The sequence below is a fragment of the Mus musculus genome, chromosome 1 (assembly GCF_000001635.26).
Source record: "Mus musculus strain C57BL/6J chromosome 1, GRCm38.p6 C57BL/6J".
NCBI lineage: Eukaryota > Metazoa > Chordata > Mammalia > Rodentia > Muridae > Mus > Mus musculus.
In genome coordinates this window covers 79,666,476-79,681,117 of record NC_000067.6, presented here as the reverse complement: position 1 = coordinate 79,681,117, position 14,642 = coordinate 79,666,476, and the positions used below count along the sequence as shown (strand labels likewise).

The window sequence follows — 14,642 nt, the reverse complement described above, 5'->3', positions numbered from 1 at the left end:
CTTTCCAGTGTATGGTGGATAGCTCTCACAATGATGTTGAGTCTGCCACTGCTGTGGCCTCCATGTACTGATGAGAGAGCTGGGTCAGAGCCAACGCATATCGAGACAGAACTGAAACCAGAGCTTTGCAGTCATGTGAGGCCACTGCCACCTCACCATGAGCCTTTGGACTGACCTGTACCTGTGTTCTACGGGGCCAGTGGAGCTGGGTAGTGAAGCTGTTGGGTGTCCCTTCAGTGGTTCCCTACAAAGTCTGAGCCTCACTGGCTCTGAGGAGAGAGGCCTGACATCTCATGGCATCTCCTAACTTATTAGGATGTTTGAGTTCCACCTTGTAGCCAGAGAGATGCGTACCTGTGCCACAGAGGGAGAAACCCAGTATGATGTAGTGTGTAGGAGAGGCGAACCTTTTCAGAACTGTCTCACGAGGACTGGAGGTGTCCTTTGGAGGCAGAGCACCTGTCCAGCATGTCAAGGTCTTGATTCGATCCACAAGAAAAGTGAAGGCCTCCTGCCTAGAAACTCTCTACAAACACAGAACATGAATGCTATGATTACCATGGTGGATGTCCCCCGAGAATGAAAATGTTAAGGACATCGTACAAAGGGTGGGTCTATGGTCTTCTGGGAGATGATGCCCTTGGAAGGGATTGTGGGACATGGTCTCTTTGGCCAATTTTACTTATACTTTGTGCCCAATATGTCCACTGTGATATATGCCCTCCTCAGAGGCACAAAGCAATGGAATTGCTGGACCATAAACTAAACCTCCAAGGCAGAAAGAGACTATAAGCTTCATTCCTATGTACATTATTTGCCTCCATTTTGTGTGTGTGTATGTATGTGTGTGTGTGTGTGTTTGTGTATGTAAGTATATGTGCGTGTGTTTGGTTTTGTTTCTAAACAGAGTTTACTGTGTAGCCTAGGCTTTTTAAAATTTGCCATCCCCTGCCTCAGGTTCTAGAGTATTGAATTTGAGACGTGAGCTAGCATATCAAAGCTATCAGAAGCTGGGCGTGGTGGTGCAGCCTTTAATCCCAGCACTCGGGAGGCAGAGGCAGGCGGATTTCTGAGTTCGAGGCCAGCCTGGTCTACAAAGTGAGTTCCAGGACAGCCAGGGCTATACAGAGAAACCCTGTCTCGAAAAACCAAAATAATAATAATAATAATAATAACAAAACAAACAAAAAAACCCAAAGCTATCAGAAGACTGCTGTTGTTCATCTGTTTGTTTGAGATAGGGTCTGACACTCTCACACCCAGGCTGTCTGTGAGCTGACTATATAGCAAAGTCTGCTGCTTCTTCTTCCTGAGTGCTGGGATTATCGACATGCCTCCAATCTCAGTTTAGTGGGAGATTGTAACACATTTCACCATTCTGAGTCTCAGTTCTCCTAACACAAGAAGAATGGTGACATATTCAGAATATCTGGGACAATCTCAGCCTTGTAATGAGTGATATGTGAAGACAAACAAGGGGAAAGCAAAGACTGTGGCTAAACAAGGATGCTTCTTCATCGGCCTCAAACCAATGGCAATCTACGACTGGTAACAACTGCTGTCGTTACTGAGTACGGACCACTTAGTGCTGGCAGCATCTTCAGACATGTAGGAGTTATTATCCCTGTTTTACATACCAGGAGACAGAGGTGGAAGGGTAAGTATTTTGTGTGATCAGTAGGCTGGTGGGAGAGGCCGAATGGTCACTGCAGGCGTCCAGCTAGCTACCTTGCCTCCTGTGAGGCCAGCTCAGAGCTGCATTATCTCAGACAGGGATTTGTTCTCAACCTTTCCCCTGTCCCAGTTCACCTTAGGCTAAGTGACTTTGCTCTGACCTCCTTCCTACTCTGTTCTAGATTTTGAAACTACTGCCCTGAGGTTCAGTCCATTTTCCAGTGCAAGAATTTTCCCAGTGACTCTGGACTTCACGCCCAGCCTTTACGCGGCCATAAGGCTGCAAAGGGAATTGATCTTTAAGCTTCCCAAACAATAGGTGTTACCAGAACTGAGAGTTCTGTTTGAGTTGAACTTAAATATTACCAGCCATTCATGGTGACACATGCCTGTAATCTCAGCGACTTGAACTGAAGCGGATGCAGGAGGATTGTGAGTCTGAAGCCAGCCTGAGTCACTTAGCAAGACCTTATGTCAAAGCAAACAAACCAAAATAAAAAGCATTCCGTAGCAGGCTGACAATGTCAGACACCAGTGTGACAATACGGTTGAGGCCACACTTAAGGACTTTCTGTCTGTCTGAGGCTGTCACCCTGCTTACTTCTAGTCCCCCACCCCCACCCCTCCCCGTAGCTTCTACATCTCAGGAGACTCATTCATATTACCTGCAACTTGAAATTGTAGCCTTTGCAACGGCCCAGGAAATACTAGGTGTTTAAGAGGGGCGGCACTTGTTTGAATACACAGAGCTCCAGAGCAGGATGGCCTGGGGAAGGGAGTGTGGGCAGAAGTCAGAGCAGAATGGAATCCTGTAGGTAGGAGAGATGCTAATGCCCTGAAAGCAAAATCTAGAGCTGAGAAGTGAAGTCTCCCAGCGCTGACTGCGAGATCAAATCAAAGCTGAGCCTCACACAGGAATGTGTGTCCATGACTTCGTGACTTCCGAGGCTCCACATCTCTGTGCCCACGACCACAGAAAGTATGGTGCATTTTTTTTTTTCTGAGGCTATTGTTACCAGCCATTCCTAAGGTGCACCTGCATGCCACATAGAGTGTTCCTCTCAGCGTAGTGGTGATAACATCAGCATGCATTTTTGAGGTACTTTGTAGTTAATAAGACTGAACAGATGAGAGAGCCAATAGCCGCTCCTCAGGAGGCCCACTTGTCTTCAGTTTAGTTAGTCTTTAACCAGACTCCCACAATGGGCTCTGTTCTAAAGCAAAAGACCTGTTTGTTTCCCAACAAGTTTTGTTTGATGACTCCAGATGAGTGTATTTGAAGATTCCAAAGATTATTGGTAAGAATTCATCAGGCGTCAGGAATAGCCAGCAGACAGAGATAGCGATCTGCCTTTGGCTAGGCACCCTTTTTCTTTTCTAAAGACAAACATTTAGAGTGTGATAAAAGACTACCAGTATATAGGGATCAACTAAATTAAGATACCACTAAGCCTCTTATGTAAAGATAAAGGTAGAAATGGGATCATTGGGCTATTCTGTAATAATGTCACATTTTTACTGGTTTGCAATGTCTATACTCAGTGGTATGTGTGAAGCTATGTCTTAAGAGAGCTGGTGTTATCTACAGACAATGGACAAAGCTGATCTATGAGCGGCTCCATCTTGGGTTTGGAACACACTCTTGTAAAAGTGAAAACAACTCAAGAGTTTGTGTATTACCTTCTTGTTGATCGATTTCTAGGGACAAGTATAACCCGACAGAAGTGAACCGCTTTTGGATGCTGTAAAGCTGTGCGCATGTGTGTGCGTTTGTGATGTCTACATGAACACACATGCTTAGATATTAGCTTATACAAATATGTTGACGCTCTGTTCCCATCTAGGTACTTCTCAAATCTTAAGATACATTTAAGGGGCTGGAGACATGGCTCAGTGGGGAATAAATGATACATCTCAGCCTCCAGGGAATCTTTTCTGACCTGTTCTTGTTCAGAATCACTTTGGTAACAAGCAGTATACCAAACTGGTTCAAGTCATCAGGGTTGGCCGGAAGCTTCCTTACCCATTGGGCCATCTCGCTATTTTTACACACTACACTCTCTTTGAGAAAGATCATGTCTCCTTTTCCCACTCTTTTTTTTTTTTTTAAATCCAGTGATTCTCACAGTTCTTAGTATTGAGTACATGCCCAATAAATGTCTCTTTCAAGAACTTTGATGCTGAAAAATAAAACAGTAGAATGCAAGGGAGTACCTACGGTAGGTGTTTTAGTCCACTTGTGCTACTATAACAAATGGCCTGAGGCTGGATAATGGACATTACAAACAAACAAGCAACAATGGCAATGAACTTAAAAGGTGTTTATTTTTCTCACTTCTAGAAGTACAGGGTCAAGACGACAGTAGTTTTGGTGTCTGGTGAGGGTTTAGTATCTTTTCTAAGGTTCAGCCTTAAGTACTTTTTACTGTGGAGGGGACTGATATGTACGTATATAATAGATGGGGAAGGGCTAAAGGGGGCCTAGTCTAATTCCCACCAGCTCTTTCATAAGGACTGAGCCCTTATGATTTAAATAAAACCCCAAAGATCCTACTTCTTTGTTTTGTTTTGTTTTGTTTTGTTTTGTTTTGTTTTGTTTTGTTTTGTTTTGTTGATACAGGATCTTACTCTATAGCTCCAGCTGGCCTCTGGCTGCTCTCTCTCTCTCTCTCTCTCTCTCTCTCTCTCTCTCTTTCTCTCTCTCTCTCTCTGTCTGTCTGTCTTTCTCTCTGTGTCTCTGTCACACACACACACACACACACACACACACACACACTTACAATAAAAAACCTTTCCCCTAACCATGGAGTTGCCAGTTCAGAGATTTCTTTACTGCACTCGGGAATAGGGTTTGGACTTTTGAAACCTCTTCACTAGGCATAGGGGCACTGCTTGTCATCCCAGGATTTAGAAAGCCGGGGGGGGGGGGGGGTTTGCAGATCAAGGATAGCCTGGGCTACACAGGGAGGCCCTATCTCAAAACCAAAACCTATTTAAAAAGAAACTCCTTTTTTCTCCCGGATCTTCTGATAGAGAGCCCAGACCCGCATGAAAAGGTATTGCATGAGCTGGTATTTCTTGGAGGTAGAGTAAAGGTGACATGCTAGCAGAATAGTTGTCGCACTTTCCAGTGTGACACAGAATCTCTAATACCTTATAGCTGAGCAGTTTCTGAACGTGTTCTCTAGAAGCACACAGCTTAGGGGTTTCCACTTATAACCGGCTTGCTGTGAAAAGTCAAGGGACTTAAGGCCAGAAACTGAAAGTTTCACCATGGCCAGACGAATTCCTTTATATCACAAAGGGATATCTGTAGATGGTGATTGCCTGGGACATTAATAGGAGGTAAGAGACGAAAGCACAGCAGGGCTGGGCCCAATTACACTTGCCTGTTGCTGCAGGAGCTGCACAAGCTGACCTTGAAGTCAGCTTTTTCTTTGCCTCTTCCCGTTTAGCACTCGGAGCTTGATGGCCCTCATTTTCTAAAGTGTTACTTCTTTGATTTATCAGCTCTTGCCATTTTGTTTTGACGTCACTTTCTAAGTGTTTTTTTTGTTGTTGTTGTTGTTTTTTTTTTTTTTTTTTTTTTTTTTCTGCTGGGAACTCAGGACTGGTCTACTACTGCATTTTCTCTCTTTCTTTGATTTTCTCAGAAGTGAAACTCCTACATCATGGGTGTCTTAAGTCCTGACAAGGAGTTAGGTCACATGTATATGCCCAGAGATAACCTAAACCTAACCGTATAACACAATAGCTCCAGGCTAAGAAGTAACAGATTCTGAACCCCGGAGCCCCTCAGGGGCCAGACTAGGGACTCATCTCAGCAGTGCAATATCTCTAGCTATGAGAGCTTTGAATCTTCTCTGAGGTGAATGGGACAGTTGACCGAGTTCTGTTGGTTGATGGTCTTGATGCAGAACCAGGAATTAAAAAGGGAGCAAGACAGGTCAGGGCCCAGGAACTCAAGAGGCTGAGTTCAAGGCTGTCTGAGCTCAAGGTAAACTCAAGCAAACAGTGTCCTACTTAGGTTTCTATTGCTGGGATAAATACCATCATCAAAAGCAACTTGGAGGCCAGGCATGGTGGCATACACCTTTAATCCCAGCACTCGGGAGGCAGAGGTAGGCGGATTTCTGAGTTTGAGGCCAGCCTGGTCTACAAAGTGAGTTCCAGGACAGTCAGACACAGAGAAACCCTGTCTCAAAACAAACACAAAAGCAACTTGGGAAGGCAAGGGTTTATTTGGCTTATAGGTTACAGTCCATAATTAGGGGAAGCCAAGGCAAGAACTCAAGGAGAGTCCACTCCTTGTGTGCTGCTTCCTGCTTGCTCAGTTGGCTTTCTTATACATCCCAGGGCTATCTGACCAAGGATGGCATCTTCTATAGTGGGCTGCACCATTACTCATCAATCAAGAAACACATCCCTGGGAAGGGGGGAGTGGGGATAGGGGGTTTTCCGGAGGGGAAACGAGGAAAGGGGATAACTTTTGAAATGTAAATAAAGAAAATCTCTAATGAAAAAAAAAGCAAAAAAAAAATCTAATTGGTTAACAAAAAGAAAAAAAGAAAGAAAGAGAGAGAGAGAAAGAGAGGCAGAAAGAAAGAAAGAAAGAAAGAAAGAAAGAATGAAAAATATCCCACAGTCATTTTGATGAGACATTTACTCAGTTGAGGTTTCTTTACCCAAATGACCCTAGTTTGTGATAAGCAGACACACAAAACAAAACGAAACAAAACAAAACAAAACAAAACACTAGCCAGGACACTTAGTGAGTTCCTTTCTCAAAGTAAAAAGTAAGAAGAGGGCTAAGTATTTAGCTCAGTATATGAGCTCTTGCCTAACATGTGTGAGGTCCTGGGTTCAATCCCTAGTATTGAAAGTAGGAGGGAAGGAGGGAGAGAAGGAAGGAGGGGTGGAAGGAAAAAAGATGGTGTGGGAAAATCCAACCGAAACTGTAAGTTACTATGCAGTCTATTCTGGCATCTAAGAGAGGTGTCCCCTCCTCATTACTATGTGCTCAGTGCCTCTCAGGTCTCAGACTGGATCTTGATGTGTTTGTCCCTTACTAGCTGAGCGTGTCCTGGCTTTACCACCTAGAGCCTCAGGCATTCATCTGAAGAGTACAGGGGCACATTTCTCATTTTGATGGTTGATGAGATAACCTATGTAAAATGCTTAGCCCATTGTAGCCCTTCCCCTTAGCATGACTGGGTAAGCTGTGAGAATGTGGAAAGAAACTGTTTAGACATCAGAAGCCCAGCACAGTGTCCACTACCCATCTCAGCAGGGTCAGAGGGAAGGCAAAGAATGCTACTCACTTTTAAGTTAATGTCTATTCCCACCCTCTCCAACATGGGCCACACACTCGGGGGAACGTTCTGTTTCAGAATTTGACTTAAGTCTTAACTCACTGAGTTTTCTTTAGCTTTGAAGTTCTTCAGTAGTCCTACCTCTTTCCCACTATAGACAAAAAAACGTTGGAAACAGAAGGCTTTGAATGCTTTGCAATTGGCTCAGCAAAGGTGAGTGGTACACAGCGGTGCCCTGCACTAGAGAGAGGGCGAGGCATGATGGAAAGAGGTTCGATGAGATTATTACTGCAGCTAGGTGAAGCCGACGGCAGGGAGGCCTGGCCAGCACAGGAATTTAGAAAGGAAACTTTCTGATGTTCTGTTCCTTTATAATAGGCAAAATTACCCCACAGCCTGGGGTTTACTTCTAGTCATACAATCCTCTTCTATGTCCCGTCCCTGCAGATGTCACAACACAAGCTTAAAAGGAGCATTGGAGTATGTAGCAGCTGGGAACCTGGAGGCAGAGGGGTTTGTGGGAACCTGGGACTGGAGGCTGTAGATGCAGAGGTGCCTCTAGCTTGGTCTCCATGTTCCTCCCTATCCCTCGGATCTCCCTGGTACTGTGCCAAAGCCACCGAGGCTATCTTTGGGGTCTGTCCATCCAGGACAAGTCTTTTCCTTCAGTGTCCTGGCTTCTCTGTCAGAACAGCTTACCACCTCACCAGGGGGCAGTTTACCTGGCTTCCGGGTAATTTACAGTAGCTAATTTGTGTCTTGCTAGCCCAGCTGTTGGGGTCTCTTAGCATTTCCTGGGCTTTGTTGCAACTTGTATATCACCTATTGTTCTGTTGGGGACTGTGAGCACCAGTGACATCAGTGACATCAGTGCCCCCTCATTCATCACCAGGGCTCCCCCATAGGGCCTGGCATGAAGGAAAGGCATTAGTGGCAGGAATTCGGGAGCCCAGCTGGAGTTCTCTTTGCTTTCCTGTTCCTAGATGGGGGCTGGGGGGGCACGGGGTGTCTATATCCTGCAGATGGTTCAGATTAGATCCTGGAGAGGAATTCCGTCGACTTATGGGTCTAAGAGCCATTTAGACAAAGGTTAACCTTTAAGAGTCATTGTCTCTCTTTGGGTATATGGCGAAACCAGCCCATTCTCCCCAAATCAATCTGTGCTAAAACTCTGCTTAGAACTCGGAGACCTGGAGATTCTTTATTCCGGCTTAAAACTCCCCTAATTGTTTAGCCAATACCAAGTGGTCTGTCCTGAAACCATACACATAAGAGCAACACTAAAAGACCGAGCAGTAACACACACACACACACACACACACACACACACACACACACGCACACACACACCCCTAAAGAAAAAAGAAGCCACGATTTCAAATGAAACTGCGCCGGGGCAGGGTGGGTGGGTATACCTGGGGAAGAGGGGAATTTAAGGGAAGAAAGGGGAAAATGATGTAATTATATTTTAATTTAAATAACAAAACAGTCTAGGCCTAAAAATCAAGGGGAAGAAAAACAGCTGAAGAAAAACAAACACCACTCCCCCCCCCCCCGAGTTTCAGTACCTTAATGTAATAGAAAACTTTAAGCGGAGAGGGCTATGAATGTTCTTGAATTGCAATTTTGGTAAAAAGCAAAACAAAACTCAAGGGAGTGTGTGTGAAAACATTTTTCATGTATTTCTAGCTCTGGGAACTGCTCTCTCCCTGAGGTGTAGGGCCAGACTGCTTTTTACACTTTTCTCAGGTGTAAAGGCAAGCATCTTCTTTTGGCGGAAGGTCGCCAGTCCCATTCATGAAGCACACAACGTGGCAGCAGAAGAAGGATCGCAGACCCCAGACCAAAAGGGAAGCTGGGGCACCAGGCGCGGTCAGCGCAGAAGGTGCGCGCGCAGGTGTAAGCACTGCCCTGGGTGGGGCTAGCGGTGATGAGGGGCGTGGCGAACTGCGGGGTCCCCGTGGCGCAGGAGAGCAAAGGAAGAACCAGGGGGAGGAGGAGGGAGTGAGAAAGGGTAAAAGGGGGAGCTGGAGCGGGAGGCTTGTGAAGAGGCAGAGAAGGAGTGACACAATTTGAGGAAGCCAGGAGGAAGGTGTGTGGGAGGAGCGGAGGGGAGGAGCAGCCCGGTGCGGGGAGGAGTCTGCAAACTTTCAGTTCAAGGGCATTGTGGGAAGTAGCCATGGTCTGAGGCTAGCGCCTCACCTGTCAGCCGCCCGGGCTGCTACAGTCTCTTCTGGCCCTCGCATCCCGGGCAATCGCTGCTGTAGGGACCCGGGACCATGGTGAGTAGGGCTGAGCATCGTGATGGAGCTGGTCGAGGCGGTGCGCGCTCCAGGTGACACCTGCGGCTCCAGGGCCGAACACGCGGCTGGGGAGGGGGTACGCGCCTAACCTGGCTCTGGGTACCGCCGAGTCACAGGCGAGGGTGGCCCGGCTGCTCCGGACAGTGCAGGTCTCCCCGTTCCTGCGAGTCCCACGGACACCGGGCACCGCTCTTCATTCATTTCAGTCTCTTTCTCTGATCGCTTGGTCCGAGCCAGGCGCTGGGGATGTCGCGGGGGACCAGGTGCTTAACACTGGTAGGAAAGGATGCCTAGGGAAAGAGACGGTGATGGAATGGTGAAATAAAAATAACTTTCCAGAGCGAGGAGAACTCCCAAGCCTCAAGAAACCCGCCTGAGAGGTAATTTTTGATTTGGTGGCCTTTTTGAGGAAGTGACATTTGAGCTCCCCGAGGTGTTTTGGTAGAGCGCAGCAGTTGGAGGGGTGAGCGACTGTGAAGAGGAGAAATGAAACCCCGGTTTGTGGCTGGAGAGGCGGGAGGGATACCAGGTAGCAGTTCTTCATAAAGTAGAGTTTTGGGTTTTGATTCGCTCGAATTTTAACAGGAGTAGTGACCGTATCCATTCTACACTTCCTGAACCCTTTGATTGATGATGGAGAATGGACTGAGATGTGGGGGGGTGGGGGCGTGGGGTGGAATTCCTATCAAGATGAAAGCCCGGAGACCCGCTACACTCAGAAGTGGATATCCAGCTCTGGGTGGAAGCAATACCTGAGGTTTCTCTCGCGCTGGCTTTCTGCTGGGACAGTGACTAGTTTGGTAGCCTGTCCCACTTCCCTGGTTGTGCACACTTCCCAAATTCTCAGAGAAGTGACCTCCTGAAGGCACTCTCTGGATGCACGACAGAGAGCAGGTGACTTTAGAAAGAAGGTTGAGTTGGAGTAGTCCATTGCTGAGACACCCGGACAGATAGCCCAGAGGATGTCGGCAGGGTTCCCAGCGTGCCCATTTTTTGTTTGTTGAGGTAAATGCAGGGTGCAAAAAGGCCCCTGTAAATAACGGAGCAGCTCTCTTGGCTTGCTCAAGTTTCCCAAGGAACAAGGTACCCAGGAAGATAGCTCATTTGCCTAATGGAGGTGGGATGAAGGCTGGTTCCCAAGTATCTATGGAGCCCAAAGCTGCTTACTTCTTGAGGAAGGGGCAGGATTTGAGGTAAGGCCCTGAGTTCTAAACAGCACAAGGTGGGAGTTTTGTTTTTCTCCTCTCGTGTCAAATGACCTTCAGAATCTGGGAAGGTTCTCCAGCTTTCCCTCCAGTCCCTGTCCTCCTGTGTGTGTGTGCGGGCGCGCCTTGCTGTCCCTTGTCAGGAAATAGTGTTACTAGCACTTCTGGCAAAGCCAGCTCCTCCTCTCCATGATCTCCCGCCACCCTTGCAACCTCCAAACCAGGTGGTCATCTTTACCTGTGGCTGCTTGACCTCCATCTGGGTTTGTTCATTTGTTTAGTGGGATAGCAAACTGTTCCTAACTGATAGGACAGGTGTTCATTGGTGGCCTGGAAGCCCGGAAGGATCCCAAAGGGTTTATTAGCGGGTCATAAGATCAAACCCATTTTCATAAGGATGCTAATGCTTTTAATCTGCATTCTAAGGCTGTAGTGAAGGTTTTTTTTTTTTTTTTGAGTTCCAGTGTTTTGAAATATTAATAGCCCAACAAATCCAGCTGTCTTCTATTGGGCTAGATTCTATTGCCAAACTCTAATATGATGCTTCACGGCACCAATGTTCTTTCTCTTTCCCTCACACCCCGCCCCCTTTATTATTTACAACTGAATTAGTAAATACCTGAAGTTTATTCTTTTCTGTTTTGTTTTCTAACGCAGTAAGTATCACTGGCTCAGTAAACAGAAAATCTTTGGCGTTCTCATCGTCATGGAGACGCCCCAGGACCATGAACCAGCATACACACACACACACACACACACACACACACAAGTGCTTTAAGGAACTCCACCCTTGTCTGTGCTCAGCAGCATTTCAGCTCTCCTGCTCTGCTGTCACGAGCAAAAAGGGATCTGGTTCTATTGCTCACAAGCTTAGTAAACCCTTGCTTCTGACAGCCAGAGTGACAACTCCTTCCTCATTCCTAGATCCTATCTCTTGTTGGCTCCCTCAGAAGACACTTTCAGAAAGTGGTTCATTCTACTCTAGGCTTCATATCATGTGTGATATGAACTGCAGGCGTCATATCATGTGTGATACAAACTCCAGGCGTCATATCATGTGTGATATGAACTACAGGCATCATATCATATGTGACACGAACCCCAGGTTGGTTAGGCCCTGTTGCATCTTGGTCATGATGTCTGAATCATCTGTGCCTTCATCTTGCCTTCGGTTAGAAATCTTGATTTTAGAAAACAATGCTAAGCCTTCTGTGCTTAAGAAAACCCCACCCCACCCTCTGTACTTTGAAAAAAATATTATCAATAGAAATTTACAGTTGAATGTTTGAAAGAGTTGACAGAGGAAGAAGGACTTTTTGTAATGTTGCTTTATTTTTCCTTATAATAACATGGGGACAGCTAGAGAGAAAGTTGAGAGGCTTTGGGGATCCCTTAGTTTAAACAAAAAATGCAAGTAGGTTTTGATTTCTGAAGTCCTTGTAAAAAGTCGCTCTAACTTCTAAAGTCTCCTAGAGAGCATCAGAGAGGCATCGTCCCAGATAAAGAAACCCAAAGGGAGGTCCCTTCAGAAATGTGAATTGTTCTGTTGTAAACTCAGGTCATAATGTTTGGAATGGTATGGAGTAAGATCGATTTATATTAGCCAGTTCAGAGGTTTCTGGGTTTGTAACTTTTCAACTTTTGGGGTGACATGGTTTCACTATGTAATGGTGATTAGCTTGGACCTTGGTGTGTAGACCACAGGGCTGGCTTCTTATCTGTTCTGATGCTCTTTCTTCTTAGGAAGTGCTGGAATTCCAGGCGTGTGCCACCACTTGTGCTTGTGATTTTTAAATATGAGAGAGAGCTTGCTGACGGAATTGTGAAGCCATTTCTCTATCAGGCCTGCATTCCTTTGAATGACCCTTCTCCCAAATCCAATTATAAAAGAACTTGCCCCTGTTTGTACAGGGTGTGAAAGTGGAGAAGGCATTCTCGAAATTGTAGATCCTCCCACACTCCCTCTTCTTGCTATAGCAATGTCTGATACTTAGATAAGTCTGGTGATATTTTCCAATTTAAAATTCTAGCTTGAAGGGAATAGAATCCATTGGAGTAATGAGTTCTTCGCGCCTCCCCCCCCCCCCCCCCCCCGTGGCTCGGTCTGGGCTGTTGGCCAGCATTTAGTGTGGGGTGGGGAGCTTGGGAGGTGTAGGGAGAATGACCTTTGGTGGGATCTAGTTGTCCCAAGCGTTCTTCTCACATGTCATCAACACTACCACCAAGGCTCGTGTTGATCCCTGACCATGATAATGGCTTCTTCATAGTCCCCATCACTTATTCCGCTTGTCCTAAGTTTTGCCAACGGCTTTGCAGATTTTGCGTGTGGTTTTACCAGCAGAACTGGACAGAAACAGTTGGTGCAGTGTGTATTTGCCACCTTGGGTAGTCACTGCCTGTCCTTTAGGGGCTCAGGAATTACAACATTATGAGCTAAGGTATAACAACAAAAACTGCACCTTTTACACACACACACACACACACACAGAGAGAGAGAGAGAGAGAGAGAGAGAGAGAGAGAGAGAGAGAGTCAAATTCCTTTAAGAGTCCCTTGAGACTCACACTTCTTGAGGTCTCCATGGGTCAATTTTTCAGTTTTATCTTCTTGTCACCATCACCATAACTTCTTGCAGAGATCAGAGCCTTCTTCTCCCACTTGCTTTCTGCCTTGGCCTGATCCTTCTCCCCGTCATAGAATTTTTATTTCTGTCTTCTTCCCAGATACTTCCTTCTCATGGAGTTCTCGATTCTTCATGAAACAACCTATCCATTATCCAGAAAACTCCCTTTAAACAAAAAACAGCTCTAAGATCCTGTGACTTTAAGAGCACAGACCTTGTAGATTGCAGGAAGTGCCTTTGAATTGCTAGAGAGAAGTAGTGAATATAAAGCTGCAGGTAGCACTGTCAGAATTCTAAGACAGCGTGCGCGGCCAATGCTGTGGATGGTTCCTATTGTGAATGGAATGTCTTAGGAAGCTGGCCTGCAAAGACAAAACAAAACAAAACAAAACAAAACAAACAAACAACAAAACCAGCAACTAAAGTCACTGGCCTGGAAGCTTCCTGACAGTGATGGTAGAGCTAGCTCCCAAAATTGCTCTCTCTAAATAGTTGCTAAGAACCGCCTGGGGGAAAGAGATGGTCATTCATTAGTTATTCAGTGCAATCAGGCACGGAGTTAAAAGTACACTAAGGCAAGAAGAAGGGCATAAAGAGATCTCCATGCTGGATCTTCTCACACAGGGTTTCTGCAGTGGAAATGACTGCTTTGTGTCAAAGTTCAGGAGACTCTTCAAGGCTGAGGGAGACTTCCAAACTGAGTGTCTAAAGGAAGAACTAAGACTGAGTGGAAAGCTGAGGCACCTGTTTGCTTTGTGTGCTTATCCTTACAGAGGCTCTCAACCTTCCTGCTGTTGCGACCCTTTAATAAAGTTCATGTTGTGGTGACCCCCAACCATAAGGGTGTTTTTGTTACTATAAATTTGCTACTGTTATGCATTGTAATGTAAATATCTACTATGCAAGGTATCTGCTATGTGATCCCTGTGAAATGGTGGTCCAACCCCCCCCCCCCCCCAACGAAAACCAAAAACCAAAAACCAAGAGCTTGCAACTCCAGGTTGAGAACTGCTCTTGCAGAAGGCGGATGCCAAGGAATAATCATGAGCCATCTTTGGTACATTGTTTAGATTTGGAAGAAAATGTTTATATTAAAACACATGCATGAATGACAATGAGGTCATGACCGCTCCTAGGTCCGTTGGAGGAGAAGGGTTTTTTTTTTTTTTCTTTTTTTTTTTTTAATTGTAGATATGAAAGAGAATTCAGCCAGAGCCATCTGGAAGGATCCAGAGCAGAGAGAGAAAGAAGTACATTGGACATGGCCAGCAGACTGAACCGGGCCATGAGAGGAGAGAGGGTGTGGGGAGGGCAATGAGAGAGGATGAGAAGAGAGGAGACCAAGAGAGCTCATGACTGAAATAGCTGGGTGTTTTAGGGATCCGAAGCTTGGGGTGGGGGGAGGGAAGTGAAGCTCAGAGGCTGGAGAGGCTTAGTCCGGGTGGGGAAAAGTGAGGAAAGGAGCCAGGACTTTGTAACAGGTACTTGCGATGCTGGGAGACCCTTTCCGTAGGCACCTCAGCTAAC

At 46.1% G+C, this 14,642-nt stretch overlaps 1 protein-coding gene across 2 annotated transcripts in view; it reads left to right on the top strand.

Moving 5' to 3' along the window:
* The first annotated feature begins 9,099 nt into the window (after positions 1-9,099).
* Positions 9,100-14,642, top strand: part of Ap1s3 (adaptor-related protein complex AP-1, sigma 3) — a 65,150-nt gene continuing 59,607 nt past the window's right edge. The window contains exon 1 of one of the 2 annotated variants that reach the window (XR_373542.2): positions 9,100-9,268. Coding sequence is in view for 1 of the 2 variants with exons in the window: in NM_183027.2 (NP_898848.1) it covers positions 9,266-9,268 (3 nt within the window). In the remaining variant the exon portion in view is untranslated. The remainder of the gene's footprint in view (positions 9,269-14,642) is intronic. The other variant, NM_183027.2, reaches the window with a different exon arrangement.